Here is a 15,686-nt window from a genome sequence, read left to right as displayed (position 1 = left end):
AAGAAGACTTGAAAATTCAGGAATCATTTTGCAAAAATCACATAGTTTAATAAACACTAATAGCCAGGAGGAATACCCTTGCTCGTTGGTTAAAACGCCTGTACGTTTTTTGTTAAGATGAAACACTTTACCCTGTTTCCCCGAAAATAAGACAGGGTCTTATATATTTATTTTTCCTCAAGAAGACACCGTAGGGCTTATTTTCAGGGGATTTTTTTTTTTTTTAAGTACGATACAACAATCTGCATTTATTCAAATATAGTTAAATTGTCTTCTGGAACATGATCATAACTCTCCAAACCCCGAATCGCATCCCGAATTTCTTGCGACTCTATTTCCTTTAGAACCATTGGCCCAATCTCTCCTGTCGAGCACTAGAGCTCTCACAGGGCAGGTGAGAAGGGCTGCTCGCCTTCTTTACTGCTCCTCGACGACATGCATGGGTTGTGCAGATGCGCTGCGTAGCCACGCACATCACTAGGTCTTATTTTCGGGGTAGGGCTTCTATTGCGCAAATGCTTGGAAATCCTGCTAGGGCTTATTTTATAGGTAGGTCTTATTTTTGGGGAAACACGGTACTATCCAGTGATCACTATGGGGCAGTTTCCATTTTTACTGGCTTACGACTTAACTGCCTGGGAGCGTGCCTCCCTCCGCCTCGAGCCGCAGGTCTCTGGGTGGACGGAGCTGGAGCTGGACGTGCTCTGCCTCTGGCCGCCCCTCCATCCCTGGCTCTCCTGGCTGGGAAGTGGGCCCCCGGACCTGGGGCCCGAGCCTCGCTGGAGGAGCTGAGCGTGTCATTACGAGCTTGGTGCATCTTGAGCACCGTCCGCTCAGCCATGCAGCGAGAGGGAGAGCCTGGCCACGGAGGCCCCGCGTCCCCTCGGAAATGCCGGCACTAGGAGCTGCCCCGAGGCCAGCGGTTAGGATTAGGTCATGTGTCTTTCGTGGGCTTGGACTCATCCTGACTAACGTCACCTCGTCTGGCAACGCTGCAGCTTTGGTCGCGGTTTCTTCTCTCTGCTTGCTTACCCTGGGGGCTCCTCCTCCTGTGCTCGGCTCATTCCGTCTGCCCGTGCTGCTTCCAGGGCCCGCTGGACAGCAGCGCCCTGGAGATCCTGGAGCGGCGCCTGCACGTGGGCGTGCACAACGGCCTGGGCTTCGTGCAGAGGCCGCAGGTGGTGGTGCTGGTGCCCGAGATGGACGTGGCCTTGACGCGCTCAGCCAGCTTCAGCAGGAAAGTGGTCTCCTCCTCAAAGTCCAGGTACCTTCCCCGGGGTCCTGAGGGCTGGGTGGGGACGTATGGGGGATCACAATGAAGTGAGTTTGTTTGTGCAAATCAGGTGTGGACTCACCCATGTGGCGGTACTTCCTTGTCATCTTTCTTTCCTCTTGCTAAGTTGTACCCATTAGGAACAAGCCTCAGAGTTGTACATTTGGAAAAAGCCTGTTTTTGTGTTGTGACAGTTTTTTTTTTTTTTTTTTTTGAGAGAGGGTCTTGTTCTGTCACCCAGGCTGGAGTGCAGTGGTGTGATCACAGCTCTCTGCAGCCTTGAACTCCTCCTGCCTCAGCCTCCCAAGTAGCTGGGACTGCAGGCACGTGCCACTCTATTTGGCTAATTTTTCTCACTTTTTGTAGAGATGGGGTCTCATTATGTTGCCCAGCCTGGTCTCTAACTCCTGGCCTCAAGCCATCCTCCTGCCTCAGCCTCCCAAGGTGCTGGGATTACAGACGTGAGCCAGTGTGCCTGGCCATACTGTGAAAATCTCGGAGTTAGCATTATGGGCACTTTGAGCTGTGGCTGCTGAGGGTCTGTGCAGACCCTTGCGTTCTGTCCTGCAGACGTGCCCCGGGATTAGTTTCCCATGTGGCGGAGAACCGGAGCGCAGCAGGTCCCGCCTGTCTGTGATGTCAGCGCTTCCCGAATCAGATATCACGGCCGTCTCTGCGGGTGTCCTACCTCTCCTTTCTCTCGTGAGGCTGGGCAGGGGCAGCTGTCCTCTGCAGCAGGCCAGCCCTGCAGAAGGAGCCTCACCATCTGTGGTACTTCTGGTGATTTGGCCTTATAATTCCATCCTCCTACAGGCAAGCTCTGGCTGTTTGGAAGAGGTGTTGATTGTGACACTTAAAAAAAAATACTGTTTGGGGAATCACGTTGGGGGCCAAGTCACACAGAAGAGCTCGCAGCATCACCCGGGTGGACTCACTGCATCAGCAGTGCCCAGTGTCCCGGGTCCCTGGGCCGCCCCCTTTTGCTGTCGCTGGCAGTGTTGGAGGTGGGTGCAGGGCATGGTGGGGGCCAACACCTTAACGTGCCCCTGGTTTGTGTTTCTCATGCAGCTCTGGAAACCAAGCGCTAGTGTTGAGAAGCCGCCTCCGACTCCCCGAGATGGTCGGTCACCCGGCGTTCGCAATCGTCTTGCAGCTGGAGTACGTGTTCAACGGGCCTTCCGGAGTGGACGGCAACGTGAGGACCGTTTTTGCACTCGGGTCTCCTCTGGGGATGGGCTCTGTGTGCTGAGGATAAACGCAGTTGGCATTAACTTTTTTCCCATCACAAGCAGTGTAATTATTCTTAGCAGCGTGCATGACAAGTATGGGATGTGGTTCTAGAAAACACTTCCCGACGATGGCTTTGTCACCGTCATTCCCGTCTCCATGGCAGTAGTACTCAGGGTGGAGGAAGACACGATTCAGTTCCTCCCATCGTGCTCTTACAGCCGCTTCTGACACGAGACATGTGGGACGTGCCCCACACGCCACACGCCAAACAAGCAGTCAGTTCTGTAGCAGACCCCGCCGGGTGTCCTCCGATTCAGTTCTGATACCGTCTGCCTGGGGGTGGCGTCAGATCCCGCAGCCCAGGGGCTCAGTCCCACAGACCGCCCGCCTCTGATGCAGACCTCAGGCTGTTTACCTGTGCCTCTGTGATCCGGGGCTCCCCCAGCCTGACCTGCTTGGCTTGGACGAGTCTGTCAGAGTGGCTCACAGACACAGGGAAACATGACTTACGTTTGCTGGTTTATCATAAAGGATATCACAAGGGCTGTAGATGCAGAGACGGACAGGGCAGAGCGGGAAGGGGCGGGAGCTTCTCTGCCCTTGCTGGGCGCACGACGCTGCAGGAACCTCCGTGTGCCCAGCTGTCTGGAAGCTCTCTGAACCCAGTCTTTTTGGGTTTTTATGGAAATTTTATTACATAGACATGATTGATTACCATTCATTGGCCATTGGTGATCAATTTAACCTTCTGCCCCTCTCCCCTCCCCGGAGGTTGGCGGGTGGGGCTGGAAGTCCCAACCCTGTGATTCTGCCTTGGTCTGTCCTGTGGCCAGCCCCGTCCTGAAGCTGCCTAGGGGCTGACAGCCACCAGTCATCTCATCTACAAAAAGACACACTTTGGAGATTCCAAGGGTTTTAGGAGTTGTATGCCAGGAAATTGGAAGAAGAGCAGATACAAATTTCACAATATTATAAGTACATTCTGCTGCCTGATAGTAATAAATAGGTCAGTAGGTTTCACAAAGCCAAGTAACATTAATTCATAATTATCACATCAATAATTAGTTTGAAAACTGATGCTATTTTAATGTATGTTCCATATGATATTAGGCATAGTAATGCTTGAATTTGCACAAGTGATAAATGGCTTCTTATTGTGAACTTTACTTGTACCTATATCATAACAGTAAGAATATGTAGGTTCAGTTGGGAGAACTATAATGTGTAGACATGATTTACATCATTGATGTAGATGCTTTGGAAAACCCAAGTCGTGCTGTCCTTATGATTCAGTTTTCTGTTTGAAAAAGCCGATACAGTCGTCCCACTTTATCCGCAGGGGGCATGTTTCAAGGCCCTTAGTGGTGGATGCCTTTAACTGAGGATAGCACTGAAACTTGTGCTGTATATGCCATGCTTTTCCCTATATATACCTACCTATGTTAAAGTTTAATTTATACATCAGGCACGGTAAGAGATTAACAACAATAACCCATCATAAAATAGACCAATTATAACAATATACTGTAATAACAGTTATGTCAATGTGGTCTCTCTCGGCTGCCACGGGTGGATAGTGTCCACAGCGTGGATATGCTGGACAAAGGGATGATTCATGTCCCAGGTGGTACGGAATGGGATGGTGCCAGATTCAATCACACTACTCAGAGTGGGCACAGTTTAAAATTTGTGTTTTATGGGCTGGGTGCGGTGGCTCATGCCTGTAATCCCAGCACTTTGGAAGGCCAAGGTGGGAGGATCAGTTGAGTCCAGGAGTTCAAGACCAGCATAGGCAATATAGTGAGACCTTGTCTCTACAAAAAATTTTAAAAATTAGCTGGGCGTGGGTGCGCGTGACCATAGTCATAGCTATTTGAGGGACTGAAGCAGGAGGGTCTCTTGAGGCCAGGAGCTTGAGATTGCAGTGAGCTATGATGGCACCACTGCATTCCAGCCTGGGTGACAAAGTAAGACCTTATCTTTGCAAAAACTTACGAATTGTTTATTTCTGGAATTTTCCACTTAATATTTTCAGACCGAGGTTGATCTTGGGTAACTGAAACTGTGGATAAGGGGGGATTACTGTATCATTGTAACAACTAAATTAAAATGTACAGAAAGGCTGACAAGACATCGTCCCCGGTGATCGGCCTGCCTGCCGGTGTCACTGGGCTCTCAGGAACAGCGGACGAGAGGACGCAGGCCCCGAGGACAGTCTGGGGTGCGCCGCAGGAAGGAGAGCGAGGTGTTGGAGCGTAACTGCCGTTTCATGTTTCTGAGCTCTGGCCGCAGCGACGTGACCTCCCCAGTGTCCCCCCTTCAAGCCTGTAGGAGTCAGAGTCCTAACTAGGTGCGGAAATTTGGCGGCACCAGGCGTTCTCATACTCTGACCGGCGGCCACGGTCCTTTGAATGGAACTGTAGCTCCAGTTCTGCTCTTCTTATTGCCATAAATTTCAGCTGAAACGCCACCGTTTTTGAATACGCCAGCGTGGGTGGGGCGGGAGCATCCTGGGCGGGCCGTGCTTCCCTGAGAGGGTGGCGCTCCCGGGGCTGGGGAGAGCCTGGAGGAGAAACGGCCTGCAGGATGCTGGGCAGCCACGCCTGGGCTCTGCGCTGCCCCAGGTGTGCCGCCGTGGCTGCCCGGCGTGGGGGACGAGGGGGCCGGTGGGAGGAGCAGCGCATGCCTGGCACCTCTGTGGGGGCCCCAGGTCTCCCCAGACGCCTCACTCGCAGTTAGTGTCTTTTGGAGAATGTGCATTGCAATTCACTTGACTGTATCTGTATGCTGAAACTAAGATGTCTCAAGTGACACTTTATTAGTTTTTAACTCTTAGTTGAAAGGCTTAACCAAGGGCAGGTGGTCTCGATGCCATGCTGCCTCACCGAGCGTCAGGAATGTGGCAGTGTGACCGCTCGTCAGTCCTTTGGGATGTGGAGGTTGATTGCAGTACGGAGTACTGGGTCCCGTTTTGCTGTCGTCAAGGGTACTTTCTTCAGTGTGACCTGGAAAGGAAACGTTCCAGGGTCTAAAATGACGTTCCACGCAAACTACTTGCCGTGTGGACCACTGAAAACGGGTGAAGCCCGAATGGAGTGTGCCCGGCACGGGCAGGTTGGCGCGTCGGAGGAGAAACAATGGGGGTGCCTCGTGGGCTCTTGTTCCTTCCCTGGAGGTCAGTCTGTGGGACGGTGGGGTGCAAGCCTGGCGGCCTCCCCTGCAGCCTGGGGTGGGCCCGAGGAGGGACACTCACACCACAGCTGCCTGGCCCCTGAGTGGCCCCTACGGAGCGTCAGTCTTCAGCTGGGCTCAGGCCTCTCACTGCAGTTCTGTGTTCAGGCTGCAGGTTCCTTCTTCATTTTCTTGTGTGAAGACTTTACGTGATGGAAATGTCCGGCATAAACAAAGGCAGATTGGACGGTGACAGGTAGCTTCGGCGACTGTCAGCTTCGTGGAGAGTCTGCCTCACGCGTGTCCTCTCCACAACTGGTTTTAAGTTGTTTCGAAACAAATTCCAGACATAATTGTATTTTATCTGTAAACATTTTGGCAGATACGTTTCTTTTTTTTTTAAAGAAACTTTGTTATTATGGAAAATTTCAAACCCGAAGCTAGAGAGAAGCATGTGATGAGCTCCGTGTGCCACCAGCACCCTCAGGCTTATCAGTCGCGTACGGTCTACCCGGCTTGCTCTCCGGTCCCTGTCCGCCCGGTCATCTGAGAGCAGATCCTACACGTGTGGTTTCATCTGTACATGTTTCACTGTGTATCTCCAGAAGGCAGGGGCTTCACAGCATCACTGCAAGTGCCATTGTCACAGCTAAAAATTGAAATAGATTTCTCAATACCATCAAATGTCTAGGCAGCCTGGACATTCTTAAGTATTTTACTTAATCAGAAATGGGTAAACCTGAATAGCGTACTTTTCTCTAGAAAGTGACTCCTGACCGAAGTCTTCCTGCCTGGGCTGGGCAGCCTGTGTGCTTCCCACTAGCGGGTGGTTTCTTGTGCCCCTTTGACCCTGAGGTCTGTCCTCACCAGGGCCCTGCTGCCCTTGTCACGCCTGTGTTTCTTTACTCCCAATGCTGGAAGAACCCAAACCCGCCGGACTTCTGGTGATTGCTTAACTCGGCCTCGTGCTGCAGACCAGGAGCCAAACGTGAGGTTCTCTGTGGAGCTGTTCACCTGCAAATGGTACCTACAGGCCAGTTGGGCCTCTGGGTTGGTGAGAATATGTGCAGGTACCATGTCCAGTTCACACTCACCCGAGTCTCAGGGCTATTTTTGGCTCTGAGTATTTTGTAGTCAACAAACTAGAGGCCGGGCGCGGAGGTTCACACCTGTAATCCTAGCACTCTGGGAGGCTGAGGCGGGGATGGGGGGTGGGGGGGGATCGCTCGAGGTCAGGAGTTTAAGACCAGCCTGAGCAAGAGCGAGACCCCTTCTCTACTAAAAATAGAAAGAAATTATCTGGACAACTAAAAGTATAGAAAAAATTAGCTGGGCATGTCAGTGTGTGCCTATAGTTCCGACTCAGGAGGCTGAGGCAGGAGGATCACTTGAGCCCAGCAGTTTGAGGTTGCTGTGAACTAGGCTGACTCCACGGCACTCACTCTAGCCCAGGCAACAGAGTGAGACTCTGTCTCAAAAAACAAAACAAAACAAAACAAAACAAAAACAAAACAACAACCCTAGAAATTAAAGGTTTTGAGAAGACACACCCATTGTTCTGTTGTTTTCAATCTATTGTTAAAATCTGCATTTTTTTTTAGTTACCCAAAGCAACTAAAACCTGTCATTGTGACTTGCCTGTGGTTAGCTGCCATGAGCCCTAGCAGGGGCTCCTCCCCTCCAGCCCACCTCCTGCCCAGGGTTCTGGGGGCAGCGCGACCTCAGACGGCCACGGTGCTCCCTCTTTAGAAACACCGTCAGCGTGCACGCGCGGGCTCCTTAAGTGTGTGCTGCCCGAATGGGTGATAAAACCGACTCCCTGGAAAGTCAGAGGGTGACATGCGTGAGGGCAAAGCTGCAGAGACAGCCAGACCCCAGCGTCTTTCTCTGCATTGTTATGTCAGAATCAGTGTACACCCCCTTGCGGCTTCTCGGGGTAAAAACAGTCCTGTTTTTGGGGAGTTCACATGACAAAATAACCCCCTCCCAAATCTCTGAGAGTTTGTAAAGATCTAATTTAGTATTTATGTATTTACTAATATTCTTCGAACAAAACAAATTCACTTAACCAAAATGTGAGTGTTCACGCTGTGTGAGCGGTGCTGGTCGAGGTGCCCAGGACGCCCCAGTGCCGCACATTTTGAATATTCTATATTCGGAGCCTACATTTATTCTGCAAATTATATAAATTTAAATTTCCTAAAACCTGGAAATATAGACGTCTTGAGGGTTTTCTTGAGATCTTTCAAAATAATCCTGACCCCGCCTGCTGGCTGTTCGCCCAGGCGTGCTGCCTGGGGCAGGGGCTGCCCCCGCTCCCCGCTGTTGAAGCCGTTTTCTTCAGCAGGACAAGGACGTGGCTGCCAGGCCAGGCCCGGCCCAGACAAGTCTCGGGAGATGACAGCCAGCCCTGCTTCTCTTGTTTGTAGTTCCTTCCCCTCTGTTGGCTTTACACGTCTTTGGTTAAACATGGAGCTGGGGGTGCCTGTTCCTTTTCTTCTTTCAGAGATAAGATTTGTGGCCGGTGGACGGGCTCAGGTAAAGGTGCTTCTGGAACCGAAGCTCGTTAGGTTTTCACTGTGGGAACCAGTGGGAGGTTTCTTGCCCTCAGTTGATTCTAGTGCCTCACACAGCTTCAGGGATGACCTGCAGGAATCGTGCTCGCCCCCCGTCACTCTGGTCCTTGCTCAGTAGGTGAGTATGTAACTCACATGTGCCCGTGCGGGCAGCAGAACCCTCCCTGCTCAGCCAGGCCTCTGTGGGCGAGCATCTGCTTTCCCGTAGAGTCAGAACGAAGCCGAGGACCACCGTAGCTGGGAGCCAGGCAGGTGCGCTCATTCTGGGAGCAGGTGAGGAGAAGCCCGTGCCCTTGCCCAGTGGCCCTGCTGCTTCATGTGCGCAAATACACCTCTTGGGAGGTGTGTCACTTAGGTTCATGTGGTTGCGAGAAACAGAAACCTGACTCGATTCAGCTTAAGCAACAAAAAGGGAATGTATAGGCTCTCGGCACCTGGCACGTTGAGGAGGGTTCTGGTCTCAGGATCCCCAGGGGCTCCAATCATAGGTTGGTTTTTGTCCCACCCCTGATCTAGCTCTGTGTAGTGGATCCGACTGTGACCTCCACGGCTTTTCCCTCCAGTACAGTCTCTAGTTCGGGAGCATCCGTAGAGTCTGGTTTCCATGTCTCTGTGGTAGCCTTGAATCTGGAGCAGTTCCTCAGCCTTTGCCATTTATGATTTTATTTTTCAATATTTTAGTCTCCCTCCTTTAAAAAAATTTTAAAGAGAATGTTCCTTATTTTGGATTTGTCTGATGTTTCCTTATGATCGGAGTCAGCTGCCTCCCTGGCCAGGACACCGTGCGAGTGTGGTGGTTGGGGTCCTCCTCAGGGCCGCAGCGCCAGAGCTACGAGATGCCCGCCATTGGCGCTGTGCCGCGTGGCGAGTTCGTGTGCTGCCTCCAGGGTAGAGCTACTGTTTTTCTCCTTGCAACTAATAAGCAATCTGTGGGGAGATTCTTTAAGACTACACAGGTATCGATCGGCTCCTCCTCTATTTATGTTTAATTTTAATGTTTGTTTATTCGTTTTTAGAGGCAGGGTCTTGCTTTGTCACCCAGGCTGGAGTGCAGTGGTGCAGTCGTAGCTCACTGCATCCTGGGCTCGAGGGATCCTCCCAGCCCAGCCTCCCATGTAGCTGGGACTACAGGCGTGCACCACCATGCCTGGCTAATTATTTATTTGCTTGTAGAGATGGCGTCTCACTGGTTGCCTAGGCTGGTCTTAAACTCCTGGCCTCATGCGATCTTCCTGCCCCAGCCTCCCAAAGTGCTGAGATTACAGGTGTGAGCCGCCGTGCCCAGCCTCTGCTCCTCACCTAAATGTCCCCCTGGAGTTGGCATTGTTGGTGCTTCTTGCAGAGGGATCCCCTGCAGGCCTGCTGGTGGGTGCGGTCTCCTGCCGGCAGCCCTCCCTCCCCCACTGAGTGCATGTGGGTGCAGACTCGGGGTCCCTGCTGTTTGAATTGTGGCCCCTGGTTATTTTGGTGCTCAGATTGTCCCAGATTTGACCAGACGGAGTCCCTTCAGGCATGTCCCTGCGTCCTTGTGACATCCTCCATCCTGTCTTGTTTTTTGAGCATTTTCTTACTTTTTGGCACCACCAGATGCTGCTGGCTCATTTTGCATCTTCCCTGTTCTGGCCCTGGAACCGGCAGATCTGTGAGGGGCTGTGGTTTCCCAGGCCTGTCTTTTTAAAAAATAGACATTTAAGTTTAGAATAGTTTTAGATTTACATAAAAATAGGCCAGGTGCAGTGGCTCACACCTGTAATCCTAGCACACTGGGAGGCTGGGCAGGAGGATTGCTTGAGGCCAGGAGTTTGAGATTCATAGAAAGATTCCACGAAGCTGGCACAGAGTTCCCAAGTAGCCCATGTCCAGTTTCCCTGTTACCAGCACCATTGCCATGGCATGTCGTCATGGCCAGTGACCCCATGTTGCTGGATGATTATTAACTGAAGCCTGCCGTTTACTGGGATTTCCTTCCCTGCTGCCCTGTTTCTGTTCCAAGATCCCATCCAGGATGCTACATGACATTCAGTCATGTCTCCTTCTCTAGACTGGCAGTTTCTTAGACTTTCCTTGTGTTCTTTTTTCGGTTTTGGTTTTGTTTTGAGTCAGGGTCTTGCTGTATTGCCCAGCTGGTCTCGAACTCGCGGGCTCATGATCATCCTGGCTCAGCCTCCTGAGTAGCTGTGAGGCTTTTCTTGTCTTGATGAGCCCTGGTTCTTTTTAAAGGGGAATGTGTTAGAAATCAGATCTTAGGTGCACCTTCTCGTCCAAGCCGTTTCAGTGGACAGAGCCAGGAAATTTTACATGTGTACACACAGGTACATACACACACACGTCTAGAGGTATGTGTGTGTATATGTATGTACACATGTGCTTAAACACACACATGCACATGCATCCGTAGCACATACACAGCTTAAGAATCGAGTTCTCTCACTGGTCCCTTCAGCCTCCGTCTGTCCCGACGTCCCCACAGGGCTCTCCCTGCCTCTCCCTTCCCTCTGCCCCTCCCTCCTTCCACTGAGAGAACCTGGGCTCCTCCTGGCGCCATCAGTGTGGCCGCTCGTTTGCTCAGTCCTGAAAGGCGTCTAAGGTGGTCACTGCAAAGGATAAACCCGGCGAAGACAGTTGAGGATCTGTTTGCAGCCTGGCCCCGCCCCAGGACTGAGGGCCCAGAGTCTGGTGTCACAGGTCTCTGGGATTTGTCCCCTGCTTAGTGTGGTGACATCATTCATTTGAACTATAGTGGGTCCTTATATTTCTGTTTGCTTTTCAGTTTAATTATTTTCCCCTCTTCAACCTTATTTACTTAATTTTATTTTTTGAATGTACAGAACACTAATATGCCTTACGACATTTTTAAGGTCAAAGTTCTATAAGAAGGTAATCTCAGAGAAGCAGCTCCGTCTTCTGTGTCCCTTCCGCCCCACTGCCCTCACCCTTCAGTGGTGACTGACGTCGCTGCTTCCTGGTTTACCCTTCCTGGGCTGCCTTTTACAAATGTAACCAGGTGTGTGTGTGCTTTCGTAGTTCCCCTTCAACACACAAAGGGTAGCCGCCTGCTCACGTGACTGTTCGCCCTTTAACATGGACCTTGGCATTCGGACCTGCCTCTTCCCTCCCTTTTCCATCGTGTATCTGTACCAGTGACCAAGATCTGTTCAGCCGGTTTCCTGTGTTTTGGTATTCGGAGAGCTCGCGCTGTTTTGCAGTTACACGGTGCTGAAATGGGTGATCTGGCGCACGTGCGCTTCTGTGTTGTAGCAGCCGCGCCTTCAGGATGAGTTCCTGGAAGTGGGCTCGCGGGATGGGCGGGCAGGTGCGTGGATCGCTTTGGTGGATACTGTCAGATTTCTCTCCAGAGGGGTTGTGTCCTGTTTGCTCCCACTGGCGGTGTTGCTCGTTGGGACGCCTGCTCCCCTCGGCCTCACCCTAGGGGAGTGCGTCCTCAAGAGTTTGAGTTCTGCCAGTCCGATGGGTGAGAATGGAGTCACAGTGTAGTTTTAATTTGTATTTCTCTGATTATGAGTGAAGTTGAACATGTTTTCTTATGTTTGTGAGTTGTCTATTTACTTCTTTTGCCCATTTTTTTCTATAGGGTTTTTGCATTTTTCCTCAAATGTTTGGAGTTGTTTCTTAAGGATATTTGCTCTTTATCTGTGATGCATGTCGCAGATAATTATCTTCTGGCTTTGTCATTCGACTTTCTGTTCTCTTCCCTTTTTTTTTTGGCCATGTAAACATTAAAACACTTTTTAATGTAGTCAAATTTATCAGTCTCTTATAGCATCTGCATTTTGAGTCATGGGTGAAAAGCCTTTCCTCGTTCTCTGCTTTCGGAGGAATTCACCCGTGCTTTCTCCTAGTACTTGCAGGGTTTTCTTTTTTATGTTTAGATCTCTCGTTCGTGGTGCGAGGGGCGGATCTGAGTTTTCCAGCGGCCGTCCGCTCCCACTCCCAGTTCCTCAGAGCCCTTTGCCACAGCGATGCAGGACCCGTGTTTCCCCGTGCTCCACCCGGTGTGGAGCTGTGTCTGTTTCTGGACTTTCACTCTGTTCATGTGCCGGGGCCACACACCGCTTTGATTTTGGAGGCCCTGTTGTGTGTCTTAGCATCTGCTAGGGCAAGTTGAGACTCCCGGCTCTTCCTGTTCCTTGCTTTGCTTTTCTAGCTATTTTTGCATGTTTATTTTTCTAGGTGAACTTTAGTATCAGGAGGTCTAGCTCCATAACAATGCTAACTGGCATTTTTATTGGGATTGCAGTGAATTCATAAATGAATTTCATGAGAAATTATATCTTAATTCTTTTTTTTTTTTTTTTTTTGAGACAGAGTCTCACTCTGTTGCCTGGGCTAGAGTGCCGTGGCATCAGCCTAGCTCACATCAACCTCAAACTCCTGGGCTCAAGCGATCCTCCTGCCTCAGCCTCCTGAGTAGCTGGGATTACAGGCATGTGCCACCATGCCCGGCTGATTTTTTGTATATGTATTTTTAGTTGGTCAATTAATTTCTTTCTATTTTTAGTAGAGACAGGGTCTCGCTCAGGCTGGTTTTGAACTTCTGACTTTGAGCGATCCTCCCGCCTCCCAGAGTGCTAGGATTACAGGCGTGAGCCACTGTGCCCAGCCATATCTTAATTCTTAACATTCTGTTGGGATGTCCTAACCAAGAAGAAGGGTTGTATTTCTATTTGTTCAAGTCTATTTTTGTCTTTCAGGAATGATATTAAAAATAGTTTTAACATGTAGACTTTGGACAGTTCTTATTAAACTTATTCACAGGCATTTAAGTTTTTGTGCTATTATTATAAATGGGATTTTTTTCATTATATTGTCTAACTTTGTACTATGTTTTTGTTTTATTTTTGTGGAAAGCCATTATTATTTTTAAAATTTTACCGGCACTTTATATATAGCTCATATATGCCACATGCTGTCTTTAAATTAGACTTTGTATTTTGAGGTGGTTGTAGATGCAGATGCAGTTATAAGGAATAAAGCAGGCAGGTCTCATGTCCCCTCTACCTGGCTGCCCTGTCTTGGTCTGTTTCCTGCGGCTGTAGCAGCACCAGGCTGGGCGATTTGTCATGAGCAGAGTTCACTGGCTCAGGGTTCTGGAGGACGGGAAGTCTTGAGACCAAGCGCCGGCATCTGGTGAGGGCCTTCTTGCTGGGCCATCCTGTGGTGGAAGGGCAAAGAGAAGGTGAGAGAGAGAACAGGGGCTAAACTCATCCTTTTATGGGAAACTCACTCCTGCACTAACGACATTCATCAATTCACGAGGGCGGAGCCTTCCCGTTAGGCCCAACCCCTCCTTGCTGTTGCATTTGGGTTTCCAAAATATGCTTTTTGGGTGGGCGGGAGTGACATATTCAAACCATAGCACCCTTAATGGTAACGCTGTCTTTTGATGAGCAGAGGTTCTGATTTTAAGTCCAGTTGGTCATGCATGTGTCTTGCATGTGTCTTGCATGTGTCTTGCCTTTTGAGTCCTTTCCACGAGCTCTGCCTTTCCCAGGGCAGGAAGCTCTTCTCCATCCATTGGACTTGTTAAAAAGTCACAGATTCCTAGTAACTTATTAGCAGAACGTACACACTGCAACTGCAGAGATAAAAGCTGTAAAAGTAAAAGCTTTTGGCTGTCGACTAAAGTCTACACTTGGTTGTGCGTGTTCATCTGTGGCTGTCAGCTATAGTGGACGCTCTTACCAAAGTGGTTAATAAAAGAGAGCTTCCTGCTCCCAAGGTCTCTAGAATCCAGGGTCATAGAAATACCATCTCATAAAAGGCCTGGGGCCAGCCTCACATGAATCCCTTCTACAGAGTAGTCACTGGACCTGGGGTATGGTGGCCAAGGTCAGGGGGTCAAGGAATAATGCCCATGGGACCAATGCTGGGCCCCAAACAGCCCAGGGGCCGCTGGTTTTTAAGACCCAGTTGGAGAGTGGAGAGGGAAGTATAACCTCGGGGGCAGGATCTCCAGAGGAAGCAAAAGCAGAGGCTCTGCAGTACCACATGCATGGCCTGGGCCCTAGCGTGGCCTGCACAGGGTGGTGGCCACGTACCTGTTCGCCGCACGGGCCACAGCTCCAAACTCCTAATGGTTCCCCCTTGCTTCTTGTTAATCAGTGTCAAGTTGACACTTGTTTTGCAAAGAAGGCCAAAGTTTTGTGAACCCATTAGCCAGTAGGAAGAGTTATTCCAGGTCGTAGAACTTTATTTAAAACCAAACCCTAGTTTTCTCACTGTTTGTGCATATGTTTAAAAATAATTACTCAGTAGAATGGAATGAAAATATTGCCTATTAAATGATTACTGTACTTTTAAATGGCACTGCGTGTACTGTGCCGTATATGGGCAGATTAAATGACTTTAATTACATGTCGTTAGGTTTCCTTCTCCACCATGAATGTGTATGAAGGAAATTAGCCCACAGCAGCTGCTGAGTTTTCTGTTCATCTCATTTGGGCAAGGTTTTGGCATATAATTGACCTATTTTATGGAATGAAGAACTTCAGGCTGATGATATCTGCTTTCTGAGCCTCTGCTGGAGAACCGGCAGTGGCTTTGCCTGGTGTGGTGGTCCCTGGGCCTGGTCCTTCCTCCGCAGCAGGCAGGGGAGGTGAGACGCTGGGAGGCTGCCTTTTGCCCTCTGAGCTCGTCACCTCGGTGGGCGGGAAGGGGTACGTCTCTCAGGCCTTGTGAAGTTCACCTCAAGGGCCAAGAACCCAGTGTCCTTCAAGGACAATGTCAGCAAACATGTCATCTGAAGAGAGCCTTGCTCTCAGGCGGCCGTCTGAGCTCTGAGTTGCAGGAACTGTCCGCTGCTCATGTGCCCAGCTTGTTGAGCAGCGGTCGGATGCCTGGCTAAAGCTCCCAAGGTGTTCCTTGGTTTAGGCCGCCTGGGTTGGGCCTCAGGCCACCCTCTGCGTGTGGCTGGTAGTGCTGTTGTTTCCTGCTCCTGCCTGGTAGTCATCTCACATGGCCGTTCTGGGGGTCACACACGAGCTGATGTGCACGGGGGCGGTGCCTTTGGCGGAGCCAGTCCTGCCTGTCCCCGTGGCTCTTAGACCGTGTGGATGTGTGGCGTGCTTGTTCCCAGCCCGGGCCTGAGCTCTCTCTCCACAGTTTTCTTGTGCCCCGTCACCACCTCCGTCTGCATCATAGTTACCAAATTTCTCTCTTGTTTTTGTTTCTTTAAGCCACCCCTTCTTTCATCTGTGATTTGTGTGTGGATTGGGAACTTTCAGATAGTTTTGACACCGCAGTTTGTCTTTTTAACATTTTTGTTCTTCCAAGTGCCCGAATGTGGTCACCTCCATCTAGACTTCCGTCCCCTGGTCCCAGCTCTGTCCCGGGAAATGACCTCAGGGCAGTGGAGCATAATTGTGCTGCTTGGGTGGGACCCCCCCCCCCTGCCCAGACAGATGCCACCGTCACCT

General features: G+C 50.5%; 1 protein-coding gene across 1 annotated transcript in view; it reads left to right on the top strand.

The window, feature by feature from the left end:
- Positions 1 to 15,686, top strand: part of NPHP4 (nephrocystin 4) — a 122,419-nt gene that overhangs the window by 35,543 nt on the left and 71,190 nt on the right. The window contains exons 8-9 of the mRNA XM_075993418.1: positions 1,089 to 1,264; positions 2,342 to 2,468. Of these exons, the coding sequence (XP_075849533.1) occupies positions 1,089 to 1,264; positions 2,342 to 2,468 (303 nt within the window). The remainder of the gene's footprint in view (positions 1 to 1,088; positions 1,265 to 2,341; positions 2,469 to 15,686) is intronic.

Source organism: Microcebus murinus, chromosome 2, assembly GCF_040939455.1.
Source record: "Microcebus murinus isolate Inina chromosome 2, M.murinus_Inina_mat1.0, whole genome shotgun sequence".
NCBI lineage: Eukaryota > Metazoa > Chordata > Mammalia > Primates > Cheirogaleidae > Microcebus > Microcebus murinus.
This window is presented reverse-complemented; position numbering and strand designations above follow the sequence as displayed.